The following is a 22,586-nucleotide window of genomic DNA, read 5'->3' on the forward strand; positions in this document are numbered from 1 at the left end:
TTGCTGTGCTGCACGCGCTGAATTAAAGTGACAGCGCATGGTTCTTGGTCAAAACGAACACAGATTGACATGAAAATATAATAATCTCACCATAAATGCATTTAATAAAATAAAATGTAGTAAACTCACCATAGCCTATATGTATTTTTTGACTTGCAGACTTGGAGAAGTTCCGTTTGCACACAAGCACACACACACACGACTTGTTTAAATACATTTATATTGTTAATAAATAACAATAAATTGTTGTTGTACCAGCAATATCTTCAAGTTTTGTTTTTCACTGTATTAATCTCAAATGTCATGATTTGCCAATGCAAGAGAGTAACAGTTAGCCTACCGGCACCTTTTTTCCCCCACTTCAAGCACTGGCCTCGATTGTTGTAATATTCCCGTCTTTGCTTATTTTAACATTTTGAACATATCCCTCCACTGCATATTACAGCCATTTCTGTCGTGCCCTGGAGGATATGTCTGCTGCATTACTCCAAAACCAGTCACTTATACCGGTATGGAGCTCAACCCAGCCATGTGTCTGTTTCTCAATTGTTTGACGGGCGTAGTAACAATAACTAGGGGGCGTGGCTTTTGCGAACGGTCAATTCTAGATATATTTAAAAACTCAAAACTCATTTGAAGATATCAGGAAATATTTTACAATGGAAGTCAATGGAAGAATATGACTAGTCAAAATAGTATTATAGATATCTTGAATGTATTTTATGACTAGTCAAAATTGGAATTAAGATATCTGGAATTTGAATTTTGACTAGTCATAAAATACATTTAAGATATCTACAATACTATTTGTAGATATCTTAGGATATCTGGAATTTGAATTTTGACAAGTTAAAACTAAATTACGACTAGTAGAGCCAGGATTATTTAATGCTAATACGGCTTGCATTAGTAGCAAGGACAGTCTTGAAGAAATAAGAATGGAGCTGCCGCATGTCCTTGTTTTATGCCCCGGGTATTTGCTGCATTTTTTTTATTTACTTTATTATTTACTTTATTTTATTATGATTGCAAACAGTACAGAGATGACAATCATGACAATCATGGTATACAATGGATTTTGTAACAAATTTATAAAAAAAATATGTACAAAATGTAACAACAATATGTACAATGTCATCTGAACATACAGAATAAAGGAAGAAGTTAGCAATGCATAACTAACTAAAACAAAGATAACAAATAAAATAAAGGAGAAATAGTTTATAGAAAAAAACATTTAAAAAGGGTAAGATTTAATTTTATACATTTTAAACATCATTTAGTGTAAACCAATTAAAGTCATTACAATTTGAAATTGTTTTAATTGCTTACTTATTTACTGAGGATTAAATATTTGGCGCGTCTTTGATCATCCACCGTTGGCGGCCGATGACGTCACCGCGCGCGCCGTCTCTTCCGTCATTGAGTTTCAGCGTCTAGTCTTCTGAGGTGAGGAGAGAGCAGTTCACGGTATTTCTCATATTTACACTCCATCACACACACTTTATACAGTTTGATTAAGCGACAGGCTCATTTCTGTATTGTTTTCATCGATCACAGCGATACTTGTGTGTCTTTTCTGGCGTCTTCCTACTGAAATAAACATTTAGTGGAGCAGCAGCGAGCATGAGGAGAATATGTTGAGTTCATTCAGACCTGAGCGATTTTGTGTTCGTTTGTGTGATTGTCTCGTCAAGTCAGATGTCAAAGTCAGTTTGAGATCAGTGATGGGAATTGATATGGGAATCAATCTCAAATAAATCAGGTGAAAATCAAATAATTCAAAAATCAAGTGTCACATACTGGAACAGAGACTGCTAAATGCTTTACATCAGGGGCGATTCTAGGATTTTCATTTTAGGGGGGCCCAGCCCCCAATGAGGGCATGATTTAAAAAAAAAAAAAAAAAGTTAGTTTATGATTATTCTTAACTAGTTTCATTCATTCATCCAGTAACATGCATATGGCACGGTTTTATAATCACCGAGGTCCCGAATGTGAGGTATTTAGGGGGGTTCGGGGGCATGCTCCCCCGAGAAAATTTTGATTTCTCTGATCTACATATGTGCATTTTAAGATGTTTTGAAGGCCAAAAAAAATTGGATAACAATAGCTGAACAGCTGAATTTTTCTCTCATCAGCATCACACTCTTTTTCTCTTTGTTTTTATCTTGCTCTGTCTTTTCCCCTCCTAAAGCTGAGCTTTGACTGATATAGGCTTTTCATTTTTGTCTGTCAGTGAAGAAAGTAAACATAGGGTCAACTGATAGGTTGATTTATGAATCATTTTCTCAGACAAAGCTACCAGGAAAGCTAGGTAACTAAGTTTATTAAATTCATTCACAATATGTAGCCTACACATTCATTATTGATCTAGGCCTAATATATGGCCATAGACAGGGCTTTATAATCAAAGAGGTCATAAATTTGAAGTTGTTATGGGGTTAAACATTTTTATTTCTCTGATATGTGCATTTCAAGACGTTTGAAGGCCAAAAAAGGATAAGAAATAGATTTAAAACCTGCTCTCTCCTCATTTCCATCACTCTGTCTTTTTCTCTCAGTCTCCTCATCTTGCCCTTTCTCTTCCCCTCCTAAAGCTGAACTTTTTTAATTTACTGAAGGCTACAAATTGTATTATATTAATTCTCAACATGTACACATGCATTATTAATCTTGTGCCTATGAAAACGGCTTTGTTAATGTTTCTTGTCCCCTCACAATGACATAATTACACGTTATATAGGCCTATTTTCAGCTCAAAATGGCGAAATTAGACAAAAGTTTATTAGTTAATTATACTCTTACTCTAATATATGTTATGTATCATGATACACTCCTCCTGATTCATTATAACTTAATACAAAACTATATTTATTAATTCAAAACAAAATAACTCCACATGATGTTTCTCTCTCTGGGCCATCTTACTTTCAGACAATGTGTGTCTTTAATCATTTCTGTGCATGGCTGCATAATGTAATGCCGAAATACATAATAATATGTTTTAAATTTTAAAAAGTAAATTAAAATAAATCATGATCGTTTTCTAAAGTATGTTTTCATGGGTGTAATCGCTTCATTTTTGTTGGAATAAAAAACAACTATCACACTGTGATAAGGGCTGAAGGTGAACGCAGCGAAACGTATTGGTATTGGATTAGAAACCGAACCGTCCTGTGTTGCTCCCAATGCTCCAGTAACATTACATTATGTAAACGGCAATGCATTTATGACAAAAACTGCACCGATGCCGATAGCAATCTATCAATAAATGCACTCACGACACACCTTGTACTCTCTGATGTTCGCTCTGCTCAGCGCCCCTGCAGATTGAAAAATGCGCAAAATCCAAGCAGACCCAGATAAGGGGAGGAGCCGAAAACTTGACGCAGCTTGCCGCCGTTTCAAATTAGTTTTTTTAAAGGGGACTGAAGCGACCAAAAATGTATTAATCAAATATTTTTTAGGGGGGCTGGGCAGAAGTTTTAGGGGGGCTGAAGCCCCCCTAAAAAGGGCCTAGTGACGCCCCTGCTTTACATTGAGCCTATAATGAGCCACATGAGACATTAAATTAATACTTATAAATATGAATAGTGTTTTACCCTAGGAACAATAGTGCAACTATTTGGAACATAACTATTCCCTTAGTTCCCATAACTATTTGGAAAGTTTTATGATCATTTTTCAATTTCTGTGCATATTATTTATTATAAATGTATATCAATTCTGTGCGTTATTTTCATTTTATTTTCATTTTCGAGCATCAGGAAGAGCTGAAATCTGCTAAGACTGAGTTTATTAAAGACGACAGTGAGAACATGAGTGATCCAGAACCCTGCAGAATGAAACACACTGAAGATCCTGAAGAACAAAGAGGTTGGTGTTTATTCTTCATTCATTCATGATGCTGAAGAACATTCATGTTAGAAACATTCAAGCACTTCATCACTTTTAGATAAACAGTTCAACTATGAAATGGTACAGACTGTTCTGGGTTTTTCTTCAACAAATGGTCAGTAAAGGGAGGTTTGAGAAATTTTTATATTGATCAACATCAGATCTAGGGTTGCAAAGGGGCGGAATATTTCCGGTAAATTTCCATGGGAAGTTAAGCTGGGGAATTTTGGAAATATTCATTACCACGGCAACCGCTTGCACGTCCACTCTGAAAGTAACTGTACACATAGGCTAAGAGATGGATAGATACATTATTTAAGGTTATTTCTATTCGTTAGAATATTGATATATGAACTTGTTGTCAAATAAGCCCCGTTGCAAGCATGTGCGTCTCTCTAAACGAGTGTGCTGCACTGCTCTAGTTGACTTCTGCGCCTCCCCCCCCCCCCCGAAAATATCACGTTAATTTTGAAAACGTAATTCCTTTTGTGGATCCTCTTAGTCTTTCTTCATGTTTCTTTGACAAATATCAGTGTCTCAGTCTCACGCACGCTGCACGCAAGTTAACCACGCCTACTTATTTACATGTCGCGGTATAGACGGAATAAAAAAATCTGTTACGTTTGACATTTTCTTCCGTGGTAACGATATATACCGTCATACCGCCCAGCCCTACTTATGTGGTAAATAAAGTTATGCTAGCTTATTTAGCATCTAACTTATCAGCTTGCTATCTACTAGATGAATACATTTGTATGTGATATTTGCAATTTAAACATTTAATAAATACAGTACAGGCCAAAAGTTTGGACACATTACTATTTTTAATGTTTTTGAAAGAAGTTTCTTCTGCTCATCAAGCCCGCATTTATTTGATCAAAAATACAGAAAAAAAGTAATATTGTGATATACACTGATTACACTCACCTAAAGGATTATTAGGAACACCTGTTCAATTTCTCATTAATGCAATTATCTAATCAACCAATCACATGGCAGTTGCTTCAATGCATTTAGGGGTGTGGTCCTGGTCAAGACAATCTCCTGAACTCCAAACTGAATGTCAGAATGGGAAAGAAAGGTGATTTAAGCAATTTTGAGCGTGGCATGGTTGTTGGTGCCAGACGGGCCGGTCTGAGTATTTCACAATCTGCTCAGTTACTGGGATTTTCACGCACAACCATTTCTAGGGTTTACAAAGAATGGTGTGAAAAGGGAAAAACATCCAGTATGCGGCAGTCCTGTGGGCGAAAATGCCTTGTTGATGCTAAAGGTCAGAGGAGAATGGGCCGACTGATTCAAGCTGATAGAAGAGCAACTTTGACTGAAAAAAACACTCGTTACAACCGAGGTATGCAGCAAAGCATTTGTGAAGCCACAACATGCACAACCTTGAGGCGGATGGGCTACAACAGCAGAAGACCCTACCGGGTACCACTCATCTCCACTACAAATAGGAAAAAGAGACTACAATTTGCACGAGCTCACCAAAATTGGACAGTTGAAGACTGGAAAAATGTTGCCTGGTCTGATGAGTCTCGATTTCTGTTGAGACATTCAGATGGTAGAGTCAGAATTTGGCGTAAACAGAATGAGAACATGGATCCATCATGCCTTGTTACCACTGTGCAGGCTGGTGGTGGTGGTGTAATGGTGTGGGGGATGTTTTCTTGGCACACTTTAGGCCCCTTAGTGCCAATTGGGCATCGTTTAAATGCCACGGCCTACCTGAGCATTGTTTCTGACCATGTCCATCCCTTTATGACCACCATGTACCTATCCTCTGATGGCTACTTCCAGCAGGATAATGCACCATGTCACAAAGCTCGAATCATTTCAAATTGGTTTCTTGAACATGACAATGAGTTCACTGTACTAAAATGGCCCCCACAGTCACCAGATCTCAACCCAATAGAGCATCTTTGGGATGTGGTGGAACGGGAGCTTTGTGCCCTGGATGTGCATCCCACAAATCTCCATCAACTGCAAGATGCTATCCTATCAATATGGGCCAACATTTCTACAGAATGCTTTCAGCACCTTGTTGAATCAATACCACGTAGAATTAAGGCAGTTCTGAAGGCGAAAGGGGGTCAAACACAGTATTAGTATGGTGTTCCTAATAATCCTTTAGGTGAGTGTATTATTACAATTTAAAATAATTGGTTTTCAATTTATTATACTTTAAATTATCATTTATTTTGGTGATGCAAAGCTGAATTTTCAGGATCATTACTCCAGTCTATCAAATGATCTTTTAGAAATCATTCTAATATGATGATTCATTATCAAAGTTGGAAACAGTTCTGCTGCTTAATATTTTTTCATAACCTGTGATACTTTTTTAGGATACTTTGATGAATAAAAAAAAGAAAAAGAAAAGAAAAAAAAAGAAGCAAATGTTTTCAAGATGGAAATCTTTTATAACAACAATATACACTACTGGTCAGTAATTTGGGGTCAGTCATTTTTTTCTTTATTTTTTTTAAAATAAATCAATAATTTTATTCAGCAAGGATGTGTTAAATTGATAAAAAGTGATAATAAAGAAGATTTATATAAAAAAAAAAATTTTTATTTTGAATAAATGCAGTTCTTTTTAACCTTTTATTCATCAAATATATTAGGCAGCAGAACTGTTTCCAACACTCATAATAAATCAGAACATTAGAATGATTTCTAAAGGATCATGTGATTGACTGGATGTCACATGTGACACTGAAGACTGGAGTAATGATCCTGAAAATTCAGCTTTGCATCACCGAAATAAATGATAATTTAAAGTATAATAAATTGAAAACCAATTATTTTAAATTGTAATAATATATCACAATATAAATTTTTTTCTGTATTTTTGATCAAATAAATGCAGGCTTGATGAGCAGAAGAAACTTCTTTCAAAAACATTAAAAATAGTAATGTGTCCAAACTTTTGGCCTGTACTGTATATTTCCCCATAATATCATCAAAACTTAATTCACTTTGTTTAGTCCACAGGCTCAAATGTGTGCTTTCAATTAGGGGTGTCCATGGTTAACCGAATAACCGATTAACCGTTAAAAATTGCGTAACCGAGTGAAACATTTTACTCGGTTAAGTGGCGTGCATTTAATTTAGTTGTAATACATTTTTGCACCACCAGAGACCGCCAGAGCGCTCCCAGACATTTGTAATGTCCACAAGAAGAAGTCATGACCTGTTTTCTAATATGAAGCGGGCAAAGAAAAGCACAGCGTGGGAGCACTTCAAAATCGAGAATGACGGGGCAAAATGCAAGTATTGCAATGCAGTGCTTAGGTATACTTCAAGTACAACCTCGTTGTTGTACCATCTCAACAGCCAACACCCGGGCATCATTAGAGAGGCGGCCGCGGAGCCTGCGAGTACCTTCGCCCAGCCTACCATCCCCACGATGCTAGCGCAAAACATGTGCAGTGGTGCTAAAGCCGAATCCATAACACGGGATTTGCAGAATGATTGAAAAGGACATGATGCCAATTAGAATGGTGGAGGGCGAAGGCTTTAAAGAACTGATGAATATTGTACAACCCCGCTACAGCATTCCCTCGCGTTCGGCAATCACACGCCGCATTGAAAAACGATACGAGGCAAAAAGAGACTCGCTCAAAGAACATCTACAGTCACCTGATGTAGTTACCATCACTACGGATTGCTGGACTGCTCTAAACATGGAAAGTTACATAACTATTACGAGCCATTACATTGACGAAGATTGGGTTTTAAAATCATTCGTCCTTTTAACTGAAGCCCTGCCCGTTCGCCATACAGCTGATAACCTAGCAGAGAAGTTAAGGGAGTCCGTGGAAAAGTGGGCTCTTACGGGACGAGTGATTGCCTGTGTGCACGACAACGCAAAAAAACATTGTGGCTGCTAACAGAGGCGTTGATTGGCATTCTGTGTCATGCTTTGCGCATACGCTTCAGCTAGCTATAAATGACGGATTTTCTCTTTTTTTAAACCGCGTCATCTCCGCTGCTGCAAAGCTTGTGAGCCATTTCAACCACAGCTCAGTGGCAACAAAAGCGCTTGAAAGAAAACAACAACAAATGAAACTGCCACCCCACAAATTAATACAGTCCTGTAAAACCAGGTGGAACAGCGTCTGTGACATGTTTGAGCGCCTATTGGAACAGCGGTGGGCAGTTACTGCGGTGCTGTCAGATCGCACTGTAACAAAAGTTCAAGATGCACGGATTTTGGAGTTAAAGGACACGCACTGGCAGCTTATTGAAGATGTTGTGCCAACTCTAAAAGCGCTCAAGTGTGCAACTACAGTTATGTCAGCAGAAAGGGAAGTGTCCATCTCAAACACCTATCCAATCACCTTTGGACTAATAAATGCACACCTACAAAGCGAAGGCGACGCACACAGGGTTCTGGTGGAGTTTAAAACTAAAGTCCGAAACTCCCTGTCTGAAAGAATGAAGGTAGGTACCAGACGATTATTGATAATTTCACTAAGTTAAAGTTTGCATGTAGTAAAGTCTAAATACGTGTGCGCAGGTTGATGAGCCAGAGATGTTGTCATCCCCAGCGATGACTGCGTGCATGTTGGACCCACGCCATAAGCATCTCGGGTTCTTATCTCCAGAAAAAAGAGCGCTGGCAAATGCAAAACTCTGTAGCCTTGCAGCAAATGTTCCGTACAATGTACCAAATGTAACAGAAGCCGTTACGCAAAGTGTAGAACACGGGCAAGAGGAGGCGTTCGCGGCCCCAGCACAAAGTGCCAAAGACAGCGCAGCCACGGCGATGGCACTCATACTTGGCGAAAACTACTTTTCATCAGCCCTCACCAGTTGTGAAACAGAAGTCAAAAACTTTCTTAGCGACAGTCCCATTGGCCTAGAAATGAGCCCAGTGGACTGGTGGAAACTAAACGCCAGTCGATTTCCCAGATTGGCCAACCTTGCTAAACAGTATTTGTGCATACCTGGCACATCTGTACCTTCAGAGAGGGTGTTTTCGGCAGCTGGACTTACAGTAAATAGACTGCGCACCAGTCTCACTCCCGATCACGTTGACATGTTAATATTTCTTAATAAAAACTAAGCAATTCGAATACAAGGATTTCTGTAGAGCAGCCTGATTTAATTTGGTGCCTAATTTGGGTAATTTATTCCCTGAAAATGCAGACAAGCATATTTGGTCATTTTATTATTTTTTGGATTTTTATTTTAAAAGAGAAAAATGTGGGTCTATGCGCTTGTGTTTGAATTATTTGAATCAATTTTGTATTTAATTTGCCCTTTGTTGCAGGGTAAGCTATAGGCACAAAACTCACCTTGTTATTGTTAAAAATGGGTGTAGATAAATGTTGTTGTTGTACGCATTTATTTGACTGTTTCTTTGCACAAAGTTTCTAAAACAAAGTGTGCTATAATATGACTGCATTAAATTCTAAGGCCTTGTTCACAGGCCGCGAACGCAAAAGTCAGTGACCTACTTTAACTGCTCTGTCCTTACCACTGCGTTTTATTTCTATAAATTAATTTCGTTTCAAATGTGGTCCAACCAGTTATTAAAGGTGTTAAAAAAGGAACTACCCCTTTCTCGTGTGTCTGTATCTCGGCCGGGGTTGCGGCGCGCACCGCACATTATGGTTAACCGAGTATTAACCACTAAGGTCCTCGGTTAACGGTTAATGAAAAACTTGAAAACGTGCAGCCCTACTTTCAATAGTATTGTGCTTTGGGCTTCTGTACATGTGATGGAGGCATGCACAGTGCCAGTAGGGGGTGTGGTCTCAATAGCCATGCAGTAAGCAGTGTGCTATGTGCATGGGTTTGAGGAATGGCATGGATATTCAAGTGTATTTGAATGGCATCTGTTTGTTTTAGTCAAGATTATGTTAAAATATACTTTCCTCAACTATATTTAAGTTCCCTATGAAGAGCCAACCTTCAACTTTGAAAATTCCCAGTTTATTCCTGTTTATTCCCTTAAATTCCCATTAATTCCCATGGAAAGTTTCCATCTTTAAAAATTCCCAGAATTTTGCAACCCTAATCAGATCAAGCTAAATACTATTTTAACTGATAAATAATCAATTTATAAAAAGGCATCAAATTATCATAATATTGTATAACTAGTGGTGGGCATAGATTTTTTTTTTTTAATCTAGATTAATCTCACTGTAATCTTGGAATTAATCTAGATTAATTTAGATTAAAATGGCTCATTTGAATTCTGCCGAAGGCATTCAGAATATGTGTGCTACCCAAATAATGACTAAAAGGCTGTTTACACCTGGCCACTTCATGCGTTTTCTCAGATGGGATAGCTATCCGATCGTGAAGAGACCAGGTGTAAATGCCCTCCGAAACGCATTCAAGACGGATTTGAATTCCGATCGCTCACACCACTTCAGGAGGTGGTCTGGGCCGCATTCCAGACAAAACTGGACAAGTGTAAATGCATCTGGTTGTTGAAACCACATAATTATATAAATTGTACTCCCAAAAATACAAAAAAATAAATAAACGTGTGAGAGCGTGTAATAGGCTATATGTAATGTTATAGCCAGATATAACACGCGCGTCACCGCAGATGATGGGCATTCATTAAGCCAACGTGCAAACTAACGCAAATCAAAGTGAAAGTAAGTCACAGACGCTTAACACACAATCATCATCATTAAAAGTAAAGAAATGAAATGATCTTAGCAGGGCTGTTGCCGCTCTCTCTTATTGCGGTCTTTGATTTTCAAATTAGCTGATGATCAATAAAATGCAGCTGATATTTGCTTTCGGTGACGTGCACTCCATTAAATCTGCATATTGCGCAGGAATTGAAGATCGTATTTAAATCCGTTTATGTGACACATTTATGTGACCAGGTGTAAATTAATCGTTTTGTTAAATCAGATAGCTATCCGATCTGAGAATCTGAGAAATAAATTTTCCCTGAAGCAAACCCGGCGGCTTCATCGCTGCATCCATGTTAGCACGTACGTTTGATGTGGTAATTTCACAGTAGGCATACACACAGGTTCGAAGCCCCCTACAGTGCACTTCTGCTAGGTATACATCCACGCTAAAATATCAAGGTGAAAGTCATCATAGCTTGCGTAGTATAGACCCAGCTCCCAACCCAACTTTGAGAATAGATTAACGGCGATATTTTTTTTATCGCCCGATAAGAGTCTCACGTTAATGCAGCACGTTAACACTGATAACGGCCCACCACTATTTATAACAGTTGTCTACTTTCTACTATTACTTTAGGGCTCACTTTCATGTCCTTTCAATTTATATTTCTTTCAATTTTGATGTTCTTAAAATTTGATTTCATACATTTTTCTTTCATGTCAGACCTGATGGAAGTGAAGGAGGAGAGTGAAGAACTGAGTGAAGTGAAGGAGGAGAGTGAAGAACTGAGTGAAGTGAAGGAGGAGAGTGAAGAACTGAGTGAAGTGGAGGAGGAACCTCACGTCAAACCTGGAGAAAAACCTTTGAGTCGCTCAAAGACTAAAAATACATTTTTAAAGAAAACAAGAGCCAAGAAATCTTTCACCTGCTCTCAATGTGGAAAGAGTTTCACACGCAAAGATGGTCTTGAGCGCCACATGAGAGTTCATACTGGAGAGAAGCCGTTCTCATGTGATCAGTGTGGAAAGAGTTTTTCATACAGATATAATCTTGATGTTCACATGAGGATCCACACTGGAGAGAAGCCGTTTAAGTGTGATAAATGTGGGAAAGATTTCAGTCAATCTGCAAACCTTAAAGAACACATGAGGATCCACACTGGAGTGAAGCCGTTCTCATGTGATCAATGCGGCAAAACATTTCTTTGTTCAGCAGCCCTGAAGACACACCTGACAGTTCATACAAAGGAGAAGCCACATTCATGTTCTGTGTGTGGAAAGAGTTTTTCACGGCTGCAAACTTTACATGCACATGAGAAAGTTCACACTGGTGTGAGAGAGTACATGTGCTTTGAGTGTGAGAAGACTTTTATTACAGCGAACAGTTTAAAACTGCACCAGATAATTCACACTGGAGAAAAACCTTACAAGTGTTCACACTGTGACAAGAGATTCAGTGTTCCAACAAATTTGAAAACGCATGAGAGGATTCACACTGGAGAACAACCTTACAATTGTTCACACTGTGACAAGAGATTCAGTCGATCATCACATCTGAAAACACATGAGATGATCCACACTGGAGAGAAGCCGCCCACGTGTGATCAGTGTGGACAGAGTTTTGCTTTTATAAGTGCCCTGAAGCGACACATGAGGATCCACACTGGAGAGAAGCCGTTTAAGTGTGATAAATGTGGGAAATATTTCAGTCAATCTTCACACCTTAAAGGACACATGAGGATCCACACCGGCGAGAAGCCGTTCTCATGTGATCAGTGCGACAAAACATTTAGCTGTTCATCAGACCTGAAGACACACCTGACAGTTCATACGAAAGAGAAGCCACACTCATGTTCTGTATGTGGAAAGAGTTTTTCACTGCAGGGTAATTTACATAGACATAAGAAAACTCACACTGGTGTGAGAGAGTACATGTGCTTTGAGTGTGAGAAGACTTTTACTACAGCGAACAGTTTAAAACTGCACCAGAGAATTCACACTGGAGAAAAACCTTACAAGTGTTCACACTGTGACAAGAGATTCAGTCAGTTAGCAAATCTGAAATCACATGAGAGGATCCACAGCACAGAGAAGCCGCACACGTGTGATCAGTGTGGAAAGAGTTTCTCTTTTAAAACTAAACTGAAGCGACACATGAAGATCCATGCAGTGGATAAACCACATCACCACAGTCTGAGATCACAGTAAGTAGTTTATTTTCATGTGCTGAGCAACAAAGTCTCTTCTGTGTAAGTTAGACACACATCACTCTATAGCCAAATCTCTCCTCTCCACCTATAGCTGGTGTGTGGTGAACACAGGACACTTTGTTGATTGATATCTATTAACTTGCGCTCTCTGACAGTAGGTGGCGCTCATGTAAAAGCAGAAATAAAGCACTATACAGGGCACTAGACTGCGAGTAAATGGAAATTCATTATAATCCATTATAAAGCTTGGAAGAGCCAGGACATATTTTTAAATATAACTCCGATAGTATTTGTCTAAAAGAAGAATGTCATACACACCTAGGATGAGTTGAGGGTGAGTAAATCATGGGCGCTGACTTGGAAACGTCTTGGTTACGTATTTAACCCTCGTTCCCTGAGTAGGGAATGGAGACGTTACGTCGGATGACGACGAATGGGGTTTCGCTTAGAAAGCCTATCATCTTCGAGTATATAAAATGAGCCAATGGCAAAGAAATGCCATGGGTCTGCGGAATTTGCATAGCGTAACTCCGCCCCACCCTAGGGGTATATAAGGAAGTGCGCTGGCAACATGCAGATATGTCTTCGCTGAGGAGCCGAGACTGAACTCAGGCGTTCCAGCGGTACAGCGGAAGTGGCAGGGAGACGTAACGTCTCCGTTCCCTACTCAGGCAACGAGGGTTACATACGTAACCGAAACGTTCCCTTTCGTAGTCACTCCGAGTTACGTCGGATGACGACGAATGGGGTTCCCAGTGTAATCACGCCACCTCTCGACTGTCTTCCAGTGCCCTGCGTAAGTCTGAGCTCCCTGTCGTGAGACTGGCATGGACGAAGGACTCCTACTTAACACAGGAATACCAAGGTACACTGGGAAGCATATCTCATAAGCATATAAGTGGAAATATGCAATTATGCCCAGCCCGAAGGGGGGGACTTGGAATACACATATGACCCCGGGGGGCTGCATATGGAGGTGTCATATCACTGGGGTGTCCAGCCGCAGGTGGAATATTTCAACCCCAGGGGTGGCAAGGTGGCTTGCCAAGGGAAAGACACATGCTCAGAGAGGCTTACAGTGGAATACACATGTGGGGGTCGCCCAGAGGGGGAACCATGCACATGGAGGCACCTAGCCAAGCGCGAAAGCTGCCGGTGGCAACTCTGGCGTTGACGTCGTCAGTGCTGGAGGAGACTCAGGGCTTATTAGGCTCACCTGAGGAGAATATCGCACGTATCCCGTCTGTGGAGAGGAATGGCGAGCAAGCGAAGACACCTGAGCAGAATCTCTTATCGGCTAGTTGAAGCGAGTACATGAGAAGAAACTGGCTCTACTCGGAGATTGTAGAATCTCGTGAATGTGTTAGGTGTCGCCCAGCCTGCAGCTCTGCAGATGTCTGTTAGCGAGGCGCCATGCGCTAGAGCCCAAGAGGATGCCACACTACGAGTGGAGTGGGCCGACACACCAAGGGGGCATGGTCGACCCTGCTGCTGGTATGCCAAAGCAATGGCGTCCACTATCCAGTGAGACAACCTTTGCTTGGAGAGAGCCTTTCCCTTCAGCTTCCCACCATGACAGTCAAAGAGCTGGTCTGAGGTCCTGAAACACTGTGTTCTGTCAACGTAAGCACTCCGTTGACAGGAGTGCGCGTACTGGACAGAGCAGTGCCAAGGCTGGGTCTGCCTCCTCCAAAGGCAGCGCTTGCAGGTTCACCACCTGGTCTCGAAAGGGTGTGGTGGGAACCTTGGGTACATATCCAGGCCGGGGGCTCAGGATCACGTGAGAGTTAGCTGGCGCCAATTCCAGGCACGCTTCGTCAACCGAAAATGCCTGCAGGTCCCCTACCCTCTTGATGGAGGCCAATGCAACCAGGAGTGCTGTCTACATTGACAGGAACTTAAGCTCCACTGATTGCAGAGGCTCAAAGGGAGCACTCTGCAGGGCAGTTAAAACCACTGAGAGGTCCCAAGAGGGTACGAGGGGAGGACGAGGAGGATACAGTCTCCTGGCTCCCCTCAGGAACCTGACGATCAGGTCGTGCTTTCCCAAGGACTTACCATCAACTGCGTCGTGATGTGCGGCAATGGCGGCAACATACACTTTCAGGGTGGAGAGAGACAGCCTTCGCTCCAACCCTTCTTGCAGGAAGGAAAGCACGACACTGATGGGGCATTTCGTGGGTTCTAGATTTTTAGAAGAACACCAGTTGACGAAGAGGTTCCACTTCAACGCATAGGCATGTCTCGTGGACGATGCTCTAGCGGAAGTGATGGTAGCCACCACCGCTGGTGGTAGGGTACTCAAACCTGCCTCGTTCCGTCCAGGAGCCACACGTCGAGGTTCCAAAGATCGGGACGAGGGTGCCATAAGGTGGCCCGTCCCTGAGAAAGCAGGTCCTTCCTCAGAGGAATTGGCCAGGGAGGTGCTGTCGCGAGGAGTACTAGTTCTGGGAACCAGGTGCGGTTGGGCCAATACGGGGCAACCAATATTACCTGCTCCTCGTATTGTCTGACCGGACTAGTACGTGTTGACCCCTGAGCAACGCACGGAAGCGGTGCAGGGCAAGACGTACAGCCAACAACTCGAGGCAATTGACATGCCAAAGGCGCTGGGGTCCTGTCCAGGAGCCCGCGGCAGCATGTCCATTGCACATGGCGCCCCAGCCCGTGGTGGAAGCATCTGTTGATACAACAACATGCCTGGAAACTCGTTCCAAGGGCACTCCGTCCCGAAGAAAACTGAGGTTCGACCACGGAGTGAAGGTCTGACGGCAGGTCGGAGTCACTGGGACTCGGAGCGTGCCGTGATGCCATGCCCACCTCGGGACTCGATCGCGAGGCCAAAGCTGAAGTGGTCTCATATGAATCAACCCGAGCGGCGTGACTGCGGCTGCGGATGCCATATGCCCCAGGAGCCTCTGAAATAGTTTCAGTGGAACCACACTCTTGCCCTCGAACTGACGAAGGCAAGTCAGCAGTGACTGCGCGCACTCGCTCGTAAGCTGCGAGCACATGGCGACCGAGTCGATCTCCATACCGAGAAAAGAGATCCTCTGCACGGGGCAGAGTTTGCTCTTCTCCCAGTTGACCTGAAGGCCCAGACGAGCTAGGTGCCGGAGCACTAGAACCGCGTACTGGTATGCGTGCCCCTCGAAAGCAAAACATAGAAATGGTCTGTGTTGAGGAAGAATGGAGACATGGAAGTAGGCGTCCTTCAGGTCGATCGCTGCAAACCAATCCTGCGGCCGTATGCACTCGAAAATGCGTTTGGCCGTGAGCATCTTGAACGGCATCCTGTGAAGGGAGCGGTTCAAGACGCGCAAGTCGAGGATTGGTCGTAACCCACCGGATTTCTTCGGTACAATGAAGTAGGGGCTGTAGAAGCCGGACTTCATTTCGGCTGAAGGGACAGTCTCGATCGCACCCTTCGCCTGTAAGGTAGCGACCTCCGCTCTCATAACAGGGGCATTGCCACCGACCATAGTGAAGCTGACTCCCCTGAAGCGGGGAGGAGACCACGCGAACTGAATCGCGTAGCTGAGCCTGATGGTCCTCGCGACCCAGCGGGACAGCCTGGGAAGCTCTAATCAGGCTTCCAGGAACTGTACCAGCGGGGTCATGCAGACCACAGACGTACCCTCGGTGGTGCAGCGAGGCGGAATGACCGGCCCAGGCGTGGGTGGCATCCACCGGGGGAAGGAGCGGCCCTGCTACCGTCTACTGGAAAGAACTCAGCGCCATCTCTGAGCAGCCCGTCTCAGGAGCGCCGCTTGGCCTGGCGTTTAGCGGGGCACGGGGCGGGAGAGGGCTGTGGTGCCTTCCTACGGCGTCCTCCATGCCGCGACCCGGATGGAGGCTGCTGCTGGGGCCGTGCGGGAGGGGCGGGAGCCGTGGGAGGGCGCCCTCAGCGGCGAGCAGACTGAGGCACCTGTGCTGACGGCTGGGTGGAGGCAGCAGCGGGCCGTCGGGGCAGGACGTGTTTGAGAGCCTCAGTCTGCTTCTGGGCGGTCGAGAACTGCTGGGCAAAGTCCTCAACCGCCCCGCCGAAGAGGCCAGCCTGGGATATGGGAGTGTCGAGGAACCGGATCGCTCTGCCTCACGAATATCGGCCAGGTTGAGCCACAGATGTCTCTCCTGGACCACGCAAGTGGACATCACCTGACCCAGGGAGCGTACGGTCACCTTCGTCGCTCGGAGAGCAAGGTCGGTGGCGGCACGCAGCTCATCAAAGAGCCCTGGGTCAGTCCTCCCCTCGTGCATGTCACGCAACATCTGGGCCTGGTAGACCTGGAGTGTTGCCATGGCATGCAGTGAGGAGGCCGCCAGCCCCGCAGCTCTATAGGCCTTCGCCACAAGGGTGGAGGAGAACCTACAGGCCTTGGAGGGGTGCTTTGGGTCACGCACTCAGAGTGCGGGAAAAAGCACTCTGAGGACACAGTTGCATCGCAACAGAGCGTTCAACCTGGGGAACCCCAGTGTACCCTTTGGCGGCCGCCTGATCGAGAGGAGGCAAGGCGGAGGAGGTCGCCGAGCGATCACGGGAAGACAAGGGTGCCTTCCAGGACCTCGTGACCTCCTCATGCACATCCGGGAAGAAAGGCATTGGGGTCGCGCGCTGACGAGGATCAGCGGCGGCACCCAAAAACCAATCGTCCAGCCGCGAGCGCACCGGACCAGGTGGCGGGGACCACTCAAGGCCGATGGCCGCGGCTGCCCGGGAAAGCATGGCCGTCATCTCGGGATCAGACTCGGGCAATGCTGGGACACCCGAAGGTGGCAGCACAGCCGAATCCTCACTTCCCAAGGACTCCTGCCCACCTTGTGATGCAGCGATCGACATCACATCTTCCTCTGGAGCGCCAAATGAGACCCGCGTCAAGTCAGAGGACTGTACAGCGGGCTCATTTGAAACACTCGCGGGTTGCACGGCGCTAGAGGACGGTGTGGAGCGTGGAATAGTCGGCGCCACACCGTAACCCTCAGGTCACCCTGGCCGCCAGCCGAAGTACCAGCTCTCGTGGAGCTCATAGATCGGGGTGCGGGTGAGGGGACTCTACCATGAAGGTCATTGAGTCTTGACCGCAACCGTGCGATGGGCATGTTCCCGCAATGGGAACATGACTCATCCACAAACGCTGCCTTAGCGTGCTCAATGCCCAGACACACAAGACAGCGATTGTGCCCATCAGAGTCAGAAATGTATAGACCGCAACCAGAAGTGCACGGGCGAGGCATCTTTAAAAAGACCTGCCGCGTGCAAGCTCTTTTAGAAAGGAGATTTCTCCGCAAATGCTGAAGCGACCAGGGAGAGAACACTCAAACATTGGCAAATCACTGCACAGATAAGCAGGGAATGTGCACTCGCTGGAACTCGCTGTCACACCAACACTTGGAGAGAGGCTCGTTCGAAGAGAAGAGATGAATCTCAGGATTGACTTGTGGAGTTGAAGTACATCAACTTGGCTCCGAAGCAAAAACATATCTGCATGTTGCCAGCGCACTTCCTTATATAGCCCCAGGGTGGGGCGGAGTTACGCTATGCAAATTCCGCAGACCCATGGCATTTCTTTGCCATTGGCTCGTTTTATATACTCGAAGATGATAGGCTTTCTAAGCGAAACCCCATTCGTCGTCATCCGACGTAACTCGGAGTGACTACGAAAGGGAACCAGGAGAACCATTGTGGTTTGAATGAACAAGTTCATGAAGTTTTAAGTTTATAAGGCTTTTAAGTCCACAAATCACCAATATTCCCTGTGGATTTAATGTAGTAATGCTAACTGTAACCATGGTATTGTGGCAGAAATGGACAAATGTTTTTACATTATTCATTTCAGGGTTCGTACATCAAGCACTAATCAAGAACTTTCAAGTCCTCCACACTTTTTCCTGCACTTTTCCATTTTAATGTTATTTTTAATGTGATGACCAAAACCATGATTTGTTCATCCTTAAAAGATTGTTAAACTAAACAATGATTGTTAAACCATTTGTAAAACTAAATGTTTCAAAGTGTAGGAAAACAGTAGACCGAAGATTTAAAACTACAGTTATACTTAAGAGTAAAGAGAATGGAATATTCACTGGAATATATATATATATATATATATATATATATACATTGTCAGAAAAGTAAACAAAACAACGAATACATCATCGCAATTACCAAGTCCATCTCATCTGGCATGTTATTAGAATTACTGATAATGTTTCAGAACTCATCTCTGTTTATATGACACATTAGTTACAGTTTCTGTTTTCATAGACGTTAAATGTAGGTTTTAAATCCTTCATGTTAATCTTCTATGAACAATGTAGATTAATGTAGAATAAACAAATGTATATTTTAGTCAGAATTATTGCTCTTCATCAACTTGAGGTCCTGAAGCTCGTTCTGTAAAGTTGAACAGAGACTCACTCGCTCTCGGGACAAGCATTTAAGGAAAATGGAAATACACACATGACTTTCTAATATTTACTGATAAGGATATAACCATTAAATATAAGAATGTGCCTCAAAAGTCATTGAAATTACATTTATTTCAATCTCTGCATTTAATAAATTACTAGTGAGTGTTTTTATCACAGCTTGTAAATGTAAATGAATGTGTATGTGTGTGTTTTGTAATGTATGATTTTATTTCTGTCAAGCTGTTGGTGAAAATAAGAGCTTGTTCTTCAGTGATTTTCCTGGTTAAATAAAGGTTAATAAGTTACACAAAGGGAACACCGCATCAGAGTAAACAACACATGCATCTGAACGACGTGTTAAACTGTATGCTTAAGAGTTTATTTGAAGTGCTGAATATGAAGCATTTTCATGTTTAGGAAAACTTGGCTTGTGTTGTTTCAGCACTAGATGATTTATGTTAGTTTTGTTTGTTGTGTTGTTGTGGCTTCGACAAAACCTGATAATCTTAAGTTACATGATCAATGTCACTATATTTTTAACATGTGATTAGCCTTAGTACTTAGTTCAGAGTCTGAAATATTGATTATTCCTCTCTCATCATGATTATTAGAAATTAAACTTGTTTGTTTTTAGCAGAACTGCCAGAAAGCATCTGGAAGGAGAGGACGGAGAGAACGCCAGTGATCCAGAACCTGCAGAATGAAACATCAAGATACTGAAGAACAAAGAGGTTGGTGTTTATTCTTGATTCCTCATTCATTCTTCATGATGAAGAACATGCTGATGCTCACCAGATTTACATTGTTTCATGATCAAACTAGTTATTTATAACACAAATCATCTTCATGACATTAAAATAGATCATAATCGTGCACAGCAGTTGTTGACCAGATTTGATGAGATTAAAATGACTATTGAACTCATCAGTGATCTTGACTTTGAGCTTCACTTTTCATTTCACGTTTGACTCTCATTTGAAATCTCAGATGATTTAATGTTTCTTTTAGACGGACGCGAACGAGAAAGGAAAAATGTGTGTAAATGTAAATGTAAATCAAGTCTGAAGAATCTCATGAGGATCTGCAGCGGAGAGAAACTTTACACATGTGATCAATGCGGGAAGAGTTTCACTCGGGTTTCACTTTCATGTTCAGGAGCTGAAGAAGAGGCCGTAACACTTTCAACAGAGACATGAATCTGATATTAATTTTAACTCATTCATTGTTTTTCAGAGATCAGTCTCTTTAGTTTTAATTGTTATACATTTTTGTACTTCATGCTATGATTGATTAAACTCATTATAATGTTATCATTATAATGTTATAATGTTATATCTTGTTATTGTCAAATTTTATTTTCTGCTGATTCTTCTGGGGCTTCCCAGCAAACACAGAACGTTCCCCTAACGTTAGTTTTTGGTTCTTGTCTTTTTATTGGTTTGGGAACTAAATAATATTATTCTAGGAATGCTCTTTTTTTTTTTTGCAACAATAAAATAATGTTCCCAGAAGGTTGCAGGATAGTTATTTTTAACAACATAGACATTTTTAATATTAACATAGAAATAGTTACCAAATATAGAACATTCACCAATGGTTATTGTATATATAAATTAGGGCTGTCAAACGATTAATCGCATCCAAAATAAAAGTTTGTGTTTACATAATATATGTGTGTATAGAGTATAATTATTTTCTATATATAAATACACACACATGCATATATATTTAAGAAAAATGTGTTATTTATATATAAAATATTTATATATAATATAAATATATATACACAGTATATACATGCAAATATTTCTTAAATATATACATGCATGTGTGTGTATTTATATATAGAAAATAATTATACACCATACACACACATATATTATGTAAAAACAAACTTTTATTTTGGATGCGATTAATCGCGATTCATCGTTTGACAGCCCTAATATAAATATGTAAACTAACTTTCCAATTAAAATGCTGCAGATGTTTTTGTATAATGACCTGTACAGAGCTCTGAAACTAGTTTATGCAGTATTTAATAAAATGTAGCAATTAGATTGAATGTGAAAAGCACAGAAATCATAACTTCTTGGGTTTGTTTATATCTTCATTTACTGCTCCTCTTCTCTGCACACGCTTCTCCAACACGTGTTGTTGTACACAGTGCAGTGTTTCCGGGATCTACGTCAGAATGCTGCCTCGTTATTGGCCAGTTCTGCGTTAGGATCACACACATTGGCCGACACTGGTCATGTGATCAGCACAACACATGCTGAGTCTGCGTTCTGACGTAGAACAACTTAAACAGCGTTGGAGAATGACAGGGAAGAGAAGAAATTGATGAATAAAGTTGTTTATTTTGTTTTTGCGCACAAAATGTTTTCTAGTCGCTTCATAAACCGCAGTCTGTAAGTTGTGCCTCTTTGTCGTCGTCTCTGTTTGAAATCTGCAATTGCAGTTATTTGCGTAATCATCTTTACGAGTGTTGTGCATCAGCACGGCTCCTCAGCACGGATGAATAATGTCTGTGGATTGATGTGGACAGAGTGATGGTCATCCAGAAAAAGAACCCATTGAGAATGGCATATCAACTCTGTAGGAATTGTAATAATGGCAGTACAAAATGCCTCTCATCGTCATGATCCCAGTCCAGATGTGTCCGCTTGATGTCCGGTGTTGGCACTCTGCTACTCACTTTATGCCAGTCGCTCGCTCCCAGACTCACAGATAACAGTGGCCTGAGCTCCTGTATGGTGGGACTAAAATCTTTACAGAAAGTAGTAGCACCTCAGCAAATTTCTCACCTGAGTCACTTGGTTTAGGCAGATGGGCCATGGCTCGGTTTATTTGTTTTTCAGTCCACGGTCTGTAGACCAGCATCGAACCTTCCGGTCCATCCACTTCAATCATTGGGAGCTGAAACTCCTTTTCTTCCTCTTCTTCTCTCAGTTCTCACTGTCACTCCAGGTTTCAGTCAAGTTGACTTACCTGAGCGTTCAGTTGCAGCTGACCTTGTGTGAGTTCTCTCAGTCCCCATGCTGCTCCCTCGTCTTTTGGTTCCGGTGATGAGGCTTTTATCTTATTGCTAAAAAATTTTATCATCAGGCCCTACTGCCCTATACGCTAGTCCCCTTTTGCATTCCTTTCTCTGCCTCCCCCAACCAGCAATCCTTTTTTTCTTACAATCCACACACACGTCTCACACAACACCCCTTTTGTTCACTCCCCTCTTCCACCGACTCTTGCACCGCTGTAAGCCTAGTGACACTTAAGGTTCCCTCCTCAGGGAAATCATGGTATTTTATTAGTTTCTTTAATACCCTTCAAAAAAAAATTCCCATGTGCTTTTTTTTAGCAGACCCAACACCGGTTTATCATATCGACCCTCTTTGCCCGTTTTACTCTGAGATTTCCCCATGATGGTGTAAGGGTGGTACAGTGGTAAGACCCAGGA

At 42.4% G+C, this 22,586-nt stretch overlaps 2 protein-coding genes across 2 annotated transcripts in view; both read left to right on the top strand.

Moving 5' to 3' along the window:
* Positions 1 to 22,586, top strand: part of LOC307162720 (uncharacterized protein) — a 225,904-nt gene that overhangs the window by 121,812 nt on the left and 81,506 nt on the right. The window lies entirely within an intron of this gene.
* On the top strand, positions 11,428 to 20,142 carry LOC307169385 (uncharacterized protein). Its single transcript, XM_079890001.1, has 3 exons — positions 11,428 to 12,715; positions 19,767 to 19,863; positions 20,120 to 20,142. Exons 1-2 carry the CDS (start codon positions 11,490 to 11,492, stop codon positions 19,834 to 19,836), a joined length of 1,296 nt encoding a protein of 431 aa, XP_079746127.1. The 5' UTR covers positions 11,428 to 11,489; the 3' UTR covers positions 19,837 to 19,863; positions 20,120 to 20,142.

Source organism: Squalius cephalus, assembly GCF_949319135.1.
Source record: "Squalius cephalus genome assembly, chromosome: 1".
Taxonomy (NCBI): domain Eukaryota; kingdom Metazoa; phylum Chordata; class Actinopteri; order Cypriniformes; family Leuciscidae; genus Squalius; species Squalius cephalus.